We start from the raw sequence: 11,776 nt of genomic DNA, 5'->3' as shown, positions 1-11,776 counted from the left end.
GAATAAAATTTGAAATGTAAATAAATAAAATAACCAATAAAAAATCTAAGCCTATATAGTGGTCACTTTTCATTGTTGAAGACATATAAATCCTACCTAAGTATCATGTACATACCTTCAATAACTTACTCAGACCCACATAAACCTTTTCTCATTTTCCTTTCCATCCCAGGCATCTTTGTCTTCATATGTAAATCTTTTCATACTAAAAATCATTTCATCCTTTCATTCCTTTCTCCTTGTCTTTTACTTAAAGTAGGTACTCAAAAAGTAAATCTTTATCTCAGTGTATTAAATCAACAATACTTTTATTTTGTGGGTTGGTCTCAGGAAGCCTGTTAACTTCCTAGGGAAAGGGATAAGATTTATTTCCATTTTCAAAGCAGGAGAGAAGTGAGGGGAAACTGTAGTCCATAGGAATATTAGAGAAGAATAAACTGAAAAAGAAAAAAGAAGAAAAAAGGAAAAGGGCTATGGATATGAATGCCCATATTTTGACATTCTCTGAAAAGGAATTGAAATGGGGGAATGGAGAAGTTTTGAATATCCAAGGTAGAAATAAAGTAGGAACTTCATCATCTGTAGAAATATTTTGTTTTGTCAGATTAGCAAAGCCTATAAAGAGCTTTTGCCCTTGTAGTGGAGACCAGCTTGTTGCTTGAGCAACAGGGCTGCAGAGATGCTGATGAAAAACACAGACGTGTAGGCAAAGAAGAGGTGCCAGGAAAGGTGTGTGACTATGAAGTGTGTGTTCCAAATTTTTAGAAAATTAGCATATGTGCTAAATGATAAAATAATAAGCATAGCTATTGGTTGTGCTGCCTGTAAATGATTTTCTTAAAAATGGGTTAGTAAATTTTATAAATTTAGAAAATGTTAACAATATTTGAAAATGGGAAGAGATTTTGAAAATATGCACGCATTATTCCTTCAAATGTTCTGTGTTTTAAACATTGTAGTAACAAAAGGCTTGTTGGTGTAGTGGCTATTCCTGGTTGTCAATTTGACTACATCTTAAATGAACTATAATCTAGAAATGAAGGGCACACCTGTGATCCAGATCTTGAGTCTGTAAGACACAGACTTCTCAACTGGATCTTGATATGGAGATCTTGAGGCATAGTGGCCATGAAAATCTTAGGCCCAGGAAAGGTAGTACACACTTATAATCCTAGGAGAGTGAGCCAAGCAGATGTCTGAGTTCAAGGCCAGCCTAAGACAAACAAGTTCCAAATCCAGGAGTGGTGGTATAAACTTTCAATCTGGGCCACACCTTCTGCTGGAGGCCTACATAATGGCATTGGAAGAAGGAAAATTCACTCTTCTTTGCCACTTGCATTTACTTCCCAGCCCATCTGATGGAACCCATTTCTACAAACGACCAACTGAAACACCTAGACTTGTGGGACAGAGCAAATACTAGACTCTTCGACTTCCCATTCACAGCTGACCCTTGTTGGGATAGTTGGACTATCACAATAAATTCCCTCCATATAGAGAGACATTCCATAAGTTCTGTGCCTCTAGAGAACCCTGAGTAATACAGCTGGAAAAACCTTTTTGTACATACATAAAAGATTTAGGAGATAAGAAGTTGCAGATAAAGTAAAGCAGGTGTGCTGTAGGGAAAAAGCATGCTCACTCCTTAGTAATAAATTGGCCTTGGTAGGAAGTAAAAAGAAGCAAAAAACAAAAACAAAAACAAAAAAACAAAAAAACCGAGTAAGCCCTTAGCAGGTGCCTGTGGGCAATGAGATCTGTGTTCTTAGGCCTAATTTCTTGTTTTCCTTGGGACCTTCGAATATGTACTGAAGATTAAGGTGGAAACTCTCAATGACTGAGACATCCAAATTTTCCACTTTCCAAAATGGTTAAGTTATTAAAGAATCCCCAAATGGTATACCACCCAATGCATCAATGCTGCATTAAAGAGTAAAAACAGATTTCTGCCTGTGGTATTTAGAGCAAGAGCAAGTCCCAAATTAAATTCTCCATTTCTTTCTGTATGTCTTTCATCTGTAGTTTGTGCTCTGTGGCCTGTCCAGTGTGTGTGTGTGTGTGTGTGTGTGTGTGTGTGTGTGTGTGTGTGTGTGTGTGTGTGTGTGTGTGTGTGTGTGTGTGTGTGTGTGTGTGTGTGTGTGAGAGAGAGAGAGGGGGAGAGAGAGATCAGTTCTTGTTGCTTGTTTGTGTTATTCATATCTCTGTGCTTAACAGCACAGAAAACATGGTGTGGGATTATTCGAGTTTCACAAGGGAAGAATTTGGTTTACTGACTTCAGTTGACCCACAGTAGTACTCAAAATTGCACAGAGATGCCATCAACCTATGTCTACTTGTTACTTCCAACATTTATGGGATATTTTTAAGGTTGCTTTGAACAGATGATTATCACACACATAAACACATAAAATATTGTGGGTCAAGGACATGAGAGAGTACATAGTTTGAGAGTACAGTAAGCATTTAACTTAGGTTATAAAAGCAGATCGCATGTTTTTTTTTTTTTCCTTTCACATTCATGTTTATTGTATCATTAATCACAAGAGCCAATATTAAAATCAGCCTAGGTACACATTTAACAAATGAATGGATAAAAATGTGGTACTCATATACAGTGAGGTTTTAATTTATTCAACTAGAAAGAAAAGCAAGGGACTGGGAAATGGCTGGGTTGGTAAGGTATTTGCTCCACAAGCATGAGGACCTGAGTTCCATCCCCAGCACCCATGGAAAAAATGGGTCTAGTGACACAGGTTTGTAGTCTCAGTGCTGGGAGAAAAACAGACAGGAAGATGCTCGAGACTCACTGTCTAGACAGCCTGACCTAATCACAAGCCCTCAGGTTCTAGCAAGAGGCCCTGTCAAAAAAAAAAAAAAAAAAAAAAAAAAAAAAAAAAACAACCAAAGGTGAATGGCTCCTGAGGAATGACAGCTGGAGATGACCTTTGGTTTCTACATGCATATGTACACTTGTGAGCATGGGCACATACAGAAACACACACTCACATACCCACCATCCCCAGCCCCCACACACTACATTACTATAAACATTTTTAGGGGAGCTAGAGAAATGGCTCAGTGGTTAAGAGCACTGACTGCTCTCCAAGAGGGTTTGATTCCCAGCACGGACATGGCTACTCAGAACCATGTTACTCCAGTTCCAGAGTATCCAATACCTTCCTCTGGTCTCTGTGGGGACTGTGTTACATGCAGCACAGGCATACATGCAGGCAAAACATGTTCATACATAAAAGAAAGGTAAATCTTTTAAAGTATTTTTATTTTTATGCCACATCGTCCAGAAAAAGGCATTGGAGGCTCTAGACCTGGACATACAGGCAGTTGTTGGTGTGAGGGCAGGGAACTGAAGCCAAATGCTCTTCGAAAGTAACAAGTGCTCCCGGCCACCTAGCCATCTCTTCAAATTATTAGTATTATTTTTGTTAGAAAAGTTGTTATGTTTAGAACTTTGGGTGTATCACTATGTTAAACAAAATAAACCAAATTTAGAAAAACAAATATCATATACTTTCCTCTCACATCATATACTTTCTCTCACATATGGAATCTAGAGTTGTCCTCAGAGTGAATCTGATCAAATCGCATTACTATGTATATATGGTAATGTATGTATATATGGTAAATGTACATAATTTCAAATGATCTCAAGGCATAATGACAACTTCTTTACAAGGACTTGTAAAAGTCTATCTCTTCAGGAGTCATAGACACAAGCATCAACAACAGAATACAAGAGATTGAAGAGAGAATCTCAGGGATGGAAGATTCCATGGAAAACATTGTCACAATAGCCAAAGAAAATGTAAAAAAGAAAAAGCAAAAAGCTCATAACCCAAAACATCCAGGAAATCCAGGCCACACTGAGAAGACCAAACCTAAGGATAATAGGTATAGAGAGAGCAAAGATTCCCAAATTAAAGGGCCACTAAATATCTTCAACAAAATTATAGAAGAAAACTTCCCTAACCTAAAGAAAGAGATGCCCATGAACATACAAGAAGCCTATTGAACTCCAAAAAGATTGGACCAGAAAAGAAATTCCTCCCATCACATAATAGTCAAAACACCAAACATGCAAAACAAAGAATATTAAGAGCAGTAAGGGAAAAAGGTCAAGTAACATATAAAGGCAGACCTATCAGAATTACACCAGACTTCTCACCAGAGACCATGAAAGCTAGAAAATCGTGGGCAGATGTCATCCAGACCCTAAGAGAACACTAATGCCAGCCCAGACTACTATGTCCGGCAAAACTCTCAATGAATATAGATGGAGAAACCAAGATATTCCATGACAAAACCAAATTTACACTATATCTTTTAACAAATCCAGCCCTACAAAGGATAATACATGGAAAACTCCAACACAAGGAGTGAAACTACACCCTAGAAAAAACAAGAAAGTGCTTCGAGTTTCTGCCTGCTCCTGGAGCTGAACTCCTGCCGCAGTTCTCTGTACCCAGATCCCATGGTGAGAGAACTGAATTCTGAGAAGTGCAGACAATCCTGAGAGCACAGGTGAGACCACCACTTCTGCTCAAATTCCTGGCCCAAGAGGAACCTACCTGGAGCCCTCTGGACACAGGAACCAAGGAGCAGTCTGGGACAGGATTCTTCAGGTTTAAGCCTATGCCTGGAGCCGACCATGTGCCACAGCTCTCTGTACCCAGATGGGGCTGGAAGAAAGCCTATCTCCAGGAGTGCTGACACACAGGCATTCAGGAGGGTCAAGACACTGTCAGAGACAGCAATACCAGCTAACACCAAGGATAAGCAGATGGTGAGAGGCAAGTGCAAGAACCTAAGCAACAGAAACCAAGGCCACTTGGCATCATCAGAACCCAGTTCTCCCACCACAGCAAGCCCTGGATACATCAACACAATGGAGAAGCAAGATTCTGATTTAAAATCACAACTCATGGGCTGGAGAGATGGCTCAGCCGTTAAAGGCTAGGCTCACAACCAAAAAATAAAATCACAACTCATAATGATGATAGAGGACTTTAAGAAGGACATAAATAGCTACCTTAAAAAAATACAGGACAACAAAGGTAAACAAGGAGCCCTTAAAGAAGAAACACAAAAATCCCTTAAAGAATTACAGGAAAACGCAACCAAACAGGTGACGGAATTGAACAAAAACATCCAGGATCTAAAAATGGAAATAAAAACAATAAAGAAATCACAAAGAGAGATAACCCTGGATAAAGAAAACCTGGGAAAGAGATGAGGGGTCATAGAATACATAGAATTAAAAATAGAATACAAGGCATTGGCTCTGGGCTGCAGCCGGCTCGGCCACGCTCCCCTGGCAGCTCACTGCATGGTGCCCCCGCCTGCATGGCCGCCACAGCCCTGCGCCTCGGGATCGGCTGTATGATTAGGCCATGATCTTCAATGAGTAGACATATTCCTTTCAGTGGTGTTCTCGGTCACACATTTATGGAGTTTCTGAAGGGCAGTGGAGACTACTGCCAGGCACAGCGCGACCTCTATGCAGACAAGTGAACTGTGGAAATCCATTACTACTCCACCAAGAAGCCCCCATGAGAGTGGATAGCCTGGACACAGTCGTGTTGAATTGAAATCTGCAGAGCATTTCACAAGAGCTCAGACCTGGATGGGGTGAACCTCAGTGCACTTCCTTTGTATCGCCTCAGTGTTCACTGCTTCTTGTGAGGGGGTTCATTCCATTGCCTGTTTCTCCCTACTCATACTCAAAGCACTGAGAATTTCAAGTGGAGTATACTGAATATTGAAGTAGACTTCAGGTTGCTTTTTGGTTTTGTTTTGGTTTGGTTTTGTTTGGTTTTCAGTTTTTGTTTTTGTTTGGAATCATTTCTGTATTCATTTTTTTTAATTCTTTCATAACCCTATTGGGTGTTTTTTTTTTAAACTAAATTAACATGGCTCGAATGAACCGCCCTGCTTCTGTGGAAGTCACATACCAGAACATGAGATTTCTTATTACACACAATCCAACCAATGCGACCTTAAACAAATTTATAGAGGAACTTAAGAAGTATGGAGTTACCACAATAGTAAGAGTATGTAAAGCAACTCACGACACTACTCTTGTGGAGAAAGAAAGCATTATTGAGTGGCCTTTTGATGATGGTGCACCACCATCCAACCAGATTGTTCATGACTGGTTAAGTCTTGTGAAGATTAAGTTTCACGAAGAACCTGGTTGCTGTATTGCTGTCCATTGTGTCGCAGGCCTTGGCAGAGCTCCGGGCCTTGTTGCCCTAGCATTAATTGAAGGTGGAATGAACTATCAAGATGCAGTACAATTCATAAGACAAAATCGGCACGGAGCTTTTAATGGCCAGCAACGTTTGCCTCTGGAGAAGTACCATCCTAAAATGTGGCTCCGCTTCAAGGATTCCAACGGTCATAGAAACAACTGTTGTATTCAATAAAACTAGGGTGCTTGATGCCATTGCCTTGGAAGAGGAACTTCAGATGGGACCTGATTTGTTACTTACCCAATGTGTCCACTTACCTGTGGAAGCTCCACGGGAATATTGAAAAAGTTTTACCAGGCCACATGCTTGACAGAATTGCAACCTCTATATTTGGGCTATGATCAACATGTTTGGACACTTAGCAAAAGATTTTTGCTGGTCAGCATTTAAAATGTGCTGATTATTTGTACCAATTGACCTTTCCTAAAATAAGGTATTGAGTAATGTCATTAAATATACTCCTGTGCCAGAATATTATTAGTCTGTAAGGAATTTAGAAGGATTAGGTGCCAAAATACCCAGCACAATATTTGTATATTTTTAGCATCATACAGAACCAGAACTCCAAGAACTAAGAACTCTCCAGACCTTCCATAGTGTATTCTAAGAACTCTCTAGACCTTCCATTGTTTATTCCTTCAGTCATTTCAAACACCGCAGGGCTTCTCTTGTTATCTGCCTGCTCACTCTATGTTTACATCTCCCACACTTACACCAGAATACATCAGGTTTGCTTAGCCATCATTTTTTTAAAACTAAGCCTTGCAATGATAATTTAATGTCTCTGTCTTATTTTGTGCTGTTTTGGGAAACCTCCATTTGAAAATCAACTTTGTTACAGAAGCACATATCTTCAATAATGTCTCCAGACAAAAAGCCTTATAGTTAATTTAATGTTTGCACTCGGGTGCAACCTGACAGGGAGGGCCTGAACAAGAAATAGGCCATCAGATTTTTATTGACAGGTGACACGTCCATATAATACCTAAGAGATTACCCCTAGAATTCTGTGAAACACTGGGGTTTTAGGAGTGTACAAGTCTGGGTTACCCACCAGGTTGAGTAAAGCCTTTGTGACCAAAGCAAGGCACAGGATAATTAGTAATTTGACACCTCCAGGATAAGATATAGAGTTCTCACTGGGTTGGGGTGATATGCAGTCTGATTTGCCTCAGCTAGGGCAGAGATGGTAAGAGTGTGAAAACAAGCAGAGACACTGGAAAATCACCGTGCTGGGCAATGTGTTACAGACTCTCTGATCCCAACTATTACCTAGCTGTGTGAGAATGGTGTAGGAAGGCAGAGTCTTGGTTGCATGTATTAGTCTGTGCTACTGTATAAGCTGTTTGTCCACAGCTGGGACTGGGAGAGTGGTGCTGGTGGGGGCCTTTTTCACTCGTAAGGCTGTGCTAAGATAGATCTAATTGACTGAGTCAGGGCCTAGGAGTCTGAAGATGCTGGAGGGGAGTCTTCATCACTCACTAGGCTGGTCTGTTTGTTGCTCAGGCTATGTCAACCAAGCTAGGACTGTGAACCTGGAGATGGTGAAGGCAATTGAGGATGTTGGCACTCACCACACTGACTTGGTTGTCATGTGACCCATGCTTGGCCTTTGAGTGTGGGGAATGTGGGATATTCATTAGGTTATGCTGAGGGCCAATCTATTTAAGCAGAACTTCACCTTAGAGTATGAGGATGTTGCAGGAGGAGAGAGTCTTGATCACTTACTAGGTTATGCTGGTAACCAGGTTGATTGACACCACAATGTCCTAAAATTATTAAGATAGCTAGCAAGGGCCCTATACTGATCATTCACTAGGATAAACTGGTAAGCCTGCAGCCTGACCTCATCAAGGCCTGGAATGTGGGGGATATCCTAAGGGTGCAAGTGTCCTGATCACTCACCAGACTTGAATAAAGTGCAGGCTATCCAACCCGAGCTAGGTCTCAGAGTATTAGTGTTACACCAGCAGGATAGACTTTCTAGCTCTAACTATACTCAGTCGTATTGACTCCGGCTAAGCAGAGAGAGCGAGGATAGTTCTGAGCTCAGAGGTTCTTGGAAACTTACAGTAGGGATTAAGTAAAGTCCTGAGTGAGCATGTATTGCTGACATGGAGAGGCACATGTGCATGTCATGGGCCCCAATGCCTCAGCACCATGGAAGTGGTAAAGCTTTCTATACTTGAGACTCAGAGGGATGCCAAAGCCTTCCTTGGATCTGAGTGTGAATATTGGCAGTGTATGTAGAAAATCCATGCTTTCTTTCCCATAGATGTTTATGGTCTGAAGATTGCTCCCCTACAGAGTCTGCTACTGCAATAAGCTAAACCTGTCTTCTGTTCAAATGCATGCCATAAATCCTGCCTTCCTGTTCAACTATATACAATAAACATGGTGAACTTCAGTGGGTCTGTGGCTTCTCCATCCAGGAGCCCAGCTTTCCCATGTGTGTGTCTGTTGTTTCTTTAGTGTCCTTTCTTCATTTCTCCATCCCTTCTTCATGGTTCTAGAACCAGAGGCATGCAATGACATAGCAGCTCAGCATGCTGTAATGATGTGATTGCTGCTTCACCCAAACTACACTTGGACTATGAGGGTGTTCTGGGAGACTGAACTGGCTGAGAAAGAGTGCTGGCTGTGGACCCCAAAGCTAAGCCTGGGTGTAGAAGGATTTTCAGTTCTCATCAAGCTGGGATGCTACATGATCTGATTTGCCTTCAGCTTGGAGAGAGAGAGAGAGAGAGAGAGAGAGAGAGAGAGAGAGAGAGAAAGAAACTATGAAGACAGGTATGGATGGATGTTAGGTACTCACTGGGCTAGCCTAATGCTCATGCCGAGTGAGTCAATTTCAACATGTGAGGTTGAGGAAGGTGGGGTTCTCAGGTGCTCATTGACCTGACCTAATTTGGAAGCTTCTTGCCTGCATGTAGGTCTGGGAGTTTGAGGATGGTACAGAAGTGGGAGATTTCATCACTCACTGGTTGGGCTGTTACTCAGACTGTATGGCACAAGTCAGGCTTGCGAGTGTAAGGAGGTTACATGAGAGGAGAGTCTTGATCGCCGGGGCACTAGGACACTAGGGCACTCATTTATATCTCCTTGGTGACCATATTGCCCTAACAACAAACCTGGAAGTGTCAGAATGGTAGAGTACAAGATCTTATTCACTTGTTGAAAGGTAGGCTGGTGGTAGTCAGCTTGACCCCAGTTTGACCAGGGATCATGGTGATAGCACAGGTGGATAAAGGTCTGAGTTTGTGTGCAGGCTTTTTGATCCAAGATAGGTCTGAGGGTATGGTAACAGTGGGCAAGTGGGGCCCAGGACCAATCACCTTATTGGGCTGGTATACAATTGACCTGTGATTATGAGATTACTCCCTTATCTGAGCAGGTGCAGAAAGATAGATCTGGGTAATAAAAAAGAATGCTTGGCTTGTTTAAGAGCTCATTGATAGGAACTGTGCCTGGGAATGTAAAGATAGTGCCAGAAGGTAGGGCCTTGATCATTCACCAGAAGGAGCTGGTGCCCAGACTGCTTCACCCCAATCTAGGCCTGGCATTGTTGTCATGTTCTGTGAATGCGAGGGTTCTGGTCACTCATCAGACTGGGTTGAGTATAGGCTGTGTGACCCAAGCTAGTCACAGAAGAATTAGTATGACAGTATCAGGATAGGATCTTAAACTCTCATCAGACTTGGGTACACTGATTGACCTAAGGTAGCCCAGGGTGTATGAGCACAGTTCTGCTGAGATTCCTGTGAAATCACTGGACTATATTGGTGTATAGGTTCTGTTGTGCCCCAATTTTGTCCTATAAGTGTCAAGAAGGTGGAAACAGATAGGCATCATGGTTACTTACTATGCTGTGCTGATAGGTTACCCGTTCGACCACAATTAGGCCTGGCAGTGTGAGAATAGAGTAAGGTGGTAAAGTCTCGGTGACTCACCAGTATGGACTGTTGGGGTAGCTGTTAGACTACAACTAGGCCTGGCAGTGTGAGGATAGTGTAGGGTGACATACTCTTAGTCACTCACCAGTTTGGGCTGTTTCTCAGGGTCCTTGATTCTAGCTGGGATAGAACATGGGGGCAGAGTTTACATCAGCATGGGCTGTGCTCTCAGTGATTTGATTGACCACAACTAGGCCTGAGAGCATGAGGGAGGTGTTGGAAGGGGAATTGTGTTCACTGTATGACCCAAGCTAGGCCAATTAGTGTGATGGTGGCAAAAGCAGGTGGGCCTATCATGTACTCTCTAGGGAGTACTGTTGGGCAAACTGCTTGAGAACAGCTAGTTGTGAGTGAAGATGGTGTGGGGAAGGGAGCATCTTGACCATTGACGTATAACACCCAGGCTGTTGGACCACAAAAATTCCTACAAATGTTGGTAATAGTGGGGGAAACCTGGTCTTGATCACTCACCAGTGTAGCTTGTGAGAGGACAGTGTAGGCTTGACCTGAGCTCAGCTTGGGAGTGAGGGGATGGCAATGGAGAGCAAAATTCTGGGGAACTCCATGTGGTGCATGTATACAGGCTTTGAGAACTGAGGTTGGCTTGAGAGTCTAGCCAATGTATGGAAGGGTTGGCCTCTGGTTCACCTACCAGCCTTGGCTGGTCAGTCAAGTATTTGACTAGAGTTAGGCCTAAAAATGTTATAGTAGTACAGGAAGGTAGGAGTCTTGATTCCTTAGGAGGAGAGGCTGATGCGCAGGCTATGAAACCCAAGTGAGGCATAGGGAGTTTGACGCTAGAAGATATAAGATTTGGGGAACTTACTGGGACTGGGGAGTAACCCTTGAGTGAAATGGTTGGGATCATTCACTAGTCTGAGGTGTGGTATAGGCTCATCTAGGCTGGAAGTATTAGCGGAACATCAGCAGGATAGGATATTGAACTCTTACCAGACAGAGCTGGGGCATGGTCTCTTGATTCCTCACCAGAATGAGCTGCTTCCCAGGCTGCTTCACCCAAGCTAGGCCTGGGACTGTGGAAATGACCTTGAAACACAGGGTTTGGTTCACTCACCAGGCTGAGTTTGCTGGGTAAACTGAGATACAAGCTATGCCTGGGAGACTTAGGATGATAGTTGACAGAATAGAAGTTTTAGTACCCACCAAGCACTGTCTGATTGCCCTAAGATAGCCCAGGGTACATGAGCATAGTTCTGGTGATGTTCTTGGGAACTCACTATGTTGGGGTGGTGCACAGACTTTGCAACACCAACTAGACCTGAACATGTGGGGATGATGTAACAAGGCTTGTTAATGCTCTCTGGCCAGGCTGGGCTGCTGGGCAACCTTTGTGATCCAAGCAGGCTTGGAGTTGGGTCATGTTGCAGAGTGGCAGGCTTTTTTCAATCACCAAGGGGCTTGCGGCTAAACTTTCTGACATGAGGTAGGCCTGGGGGTTTGAGAATGATGGGGCAGGGCAGGGTTTGTTCACTTTCTGGCCAGGCTACATGACCCCAGCTAGTCATAAAAGTTTAAGACTGGGGATAATCACTC

General features: G+C 42.7%; 1 protein-coding gene across 2 annotated transcripts; it reads left to right on the top strand.

Annotated features, from left to right (window-relative positions):
- Positions 1-5,910: 5,910 nt before the first annotated feature.
- LOC116889275 (protein tyrosine phosphatase type IVA 1-like) lies at positions 5,911-6,443 on the top strand. 2 transcript variants are annotated; one of them, XM_032890416.1, is made up of 2 exons: positions 5,911-6,050; positions 6,123-6,443. In XM_032890416.1, exons 1-2 carry the CDS (start codon positions 5,928-5,930, stop codon positions 6,441-6,443), a joined length of 444 nt encoding a protein of 147 aa, XP_032746307.1. In that variant the 5' UTR covers positions 5,911-5,927. The 2 variants fall into 2 exon arrangements, with proteins under 2 accessions (XP_032746307.1, XP_032746308.1); XM_032890417.1 differs by having other exon boundaries at positions 5,911-6,250; positions 6,326-6,443.
- The last annotated feature ends 5,333 nt before the right edge of the window (positions 6,444-11,776 follow it).

Source organism: Rattus rattus, chromosome X (assembly GCF_011064425.1).
Source record: "Rattus rattus isolate New Zealand chromosome X, Rrattus_CSIRO_v1, whole genome shotgun sequence".
NCBI lineage: Eukaryota > Metazoa > Chordata > Mammalia > Rodentia > Muridae > Rattus > Rattus rattus.
This window is presented reverse-complemented; position numbering and strand designations above follow the sequence as displayed.

Excerpts from the sequence above, each read along its gene's own strand:
- LOC116889275 (XM_032890416.1), top strand. The coding sequence starts at position 5,928 with ATGGCTCGAATGAACCGCCCTGCTTCTGTGGAAGTCACATACCAGAAC. Across the intron at positions 6,051-6,122 it reads AGGAACTTAAGAAGTATGGA|TGGCCTTTTGATGATGGTGC; the intron begins GTTACCACAATA and ends AGCATTATTGAG.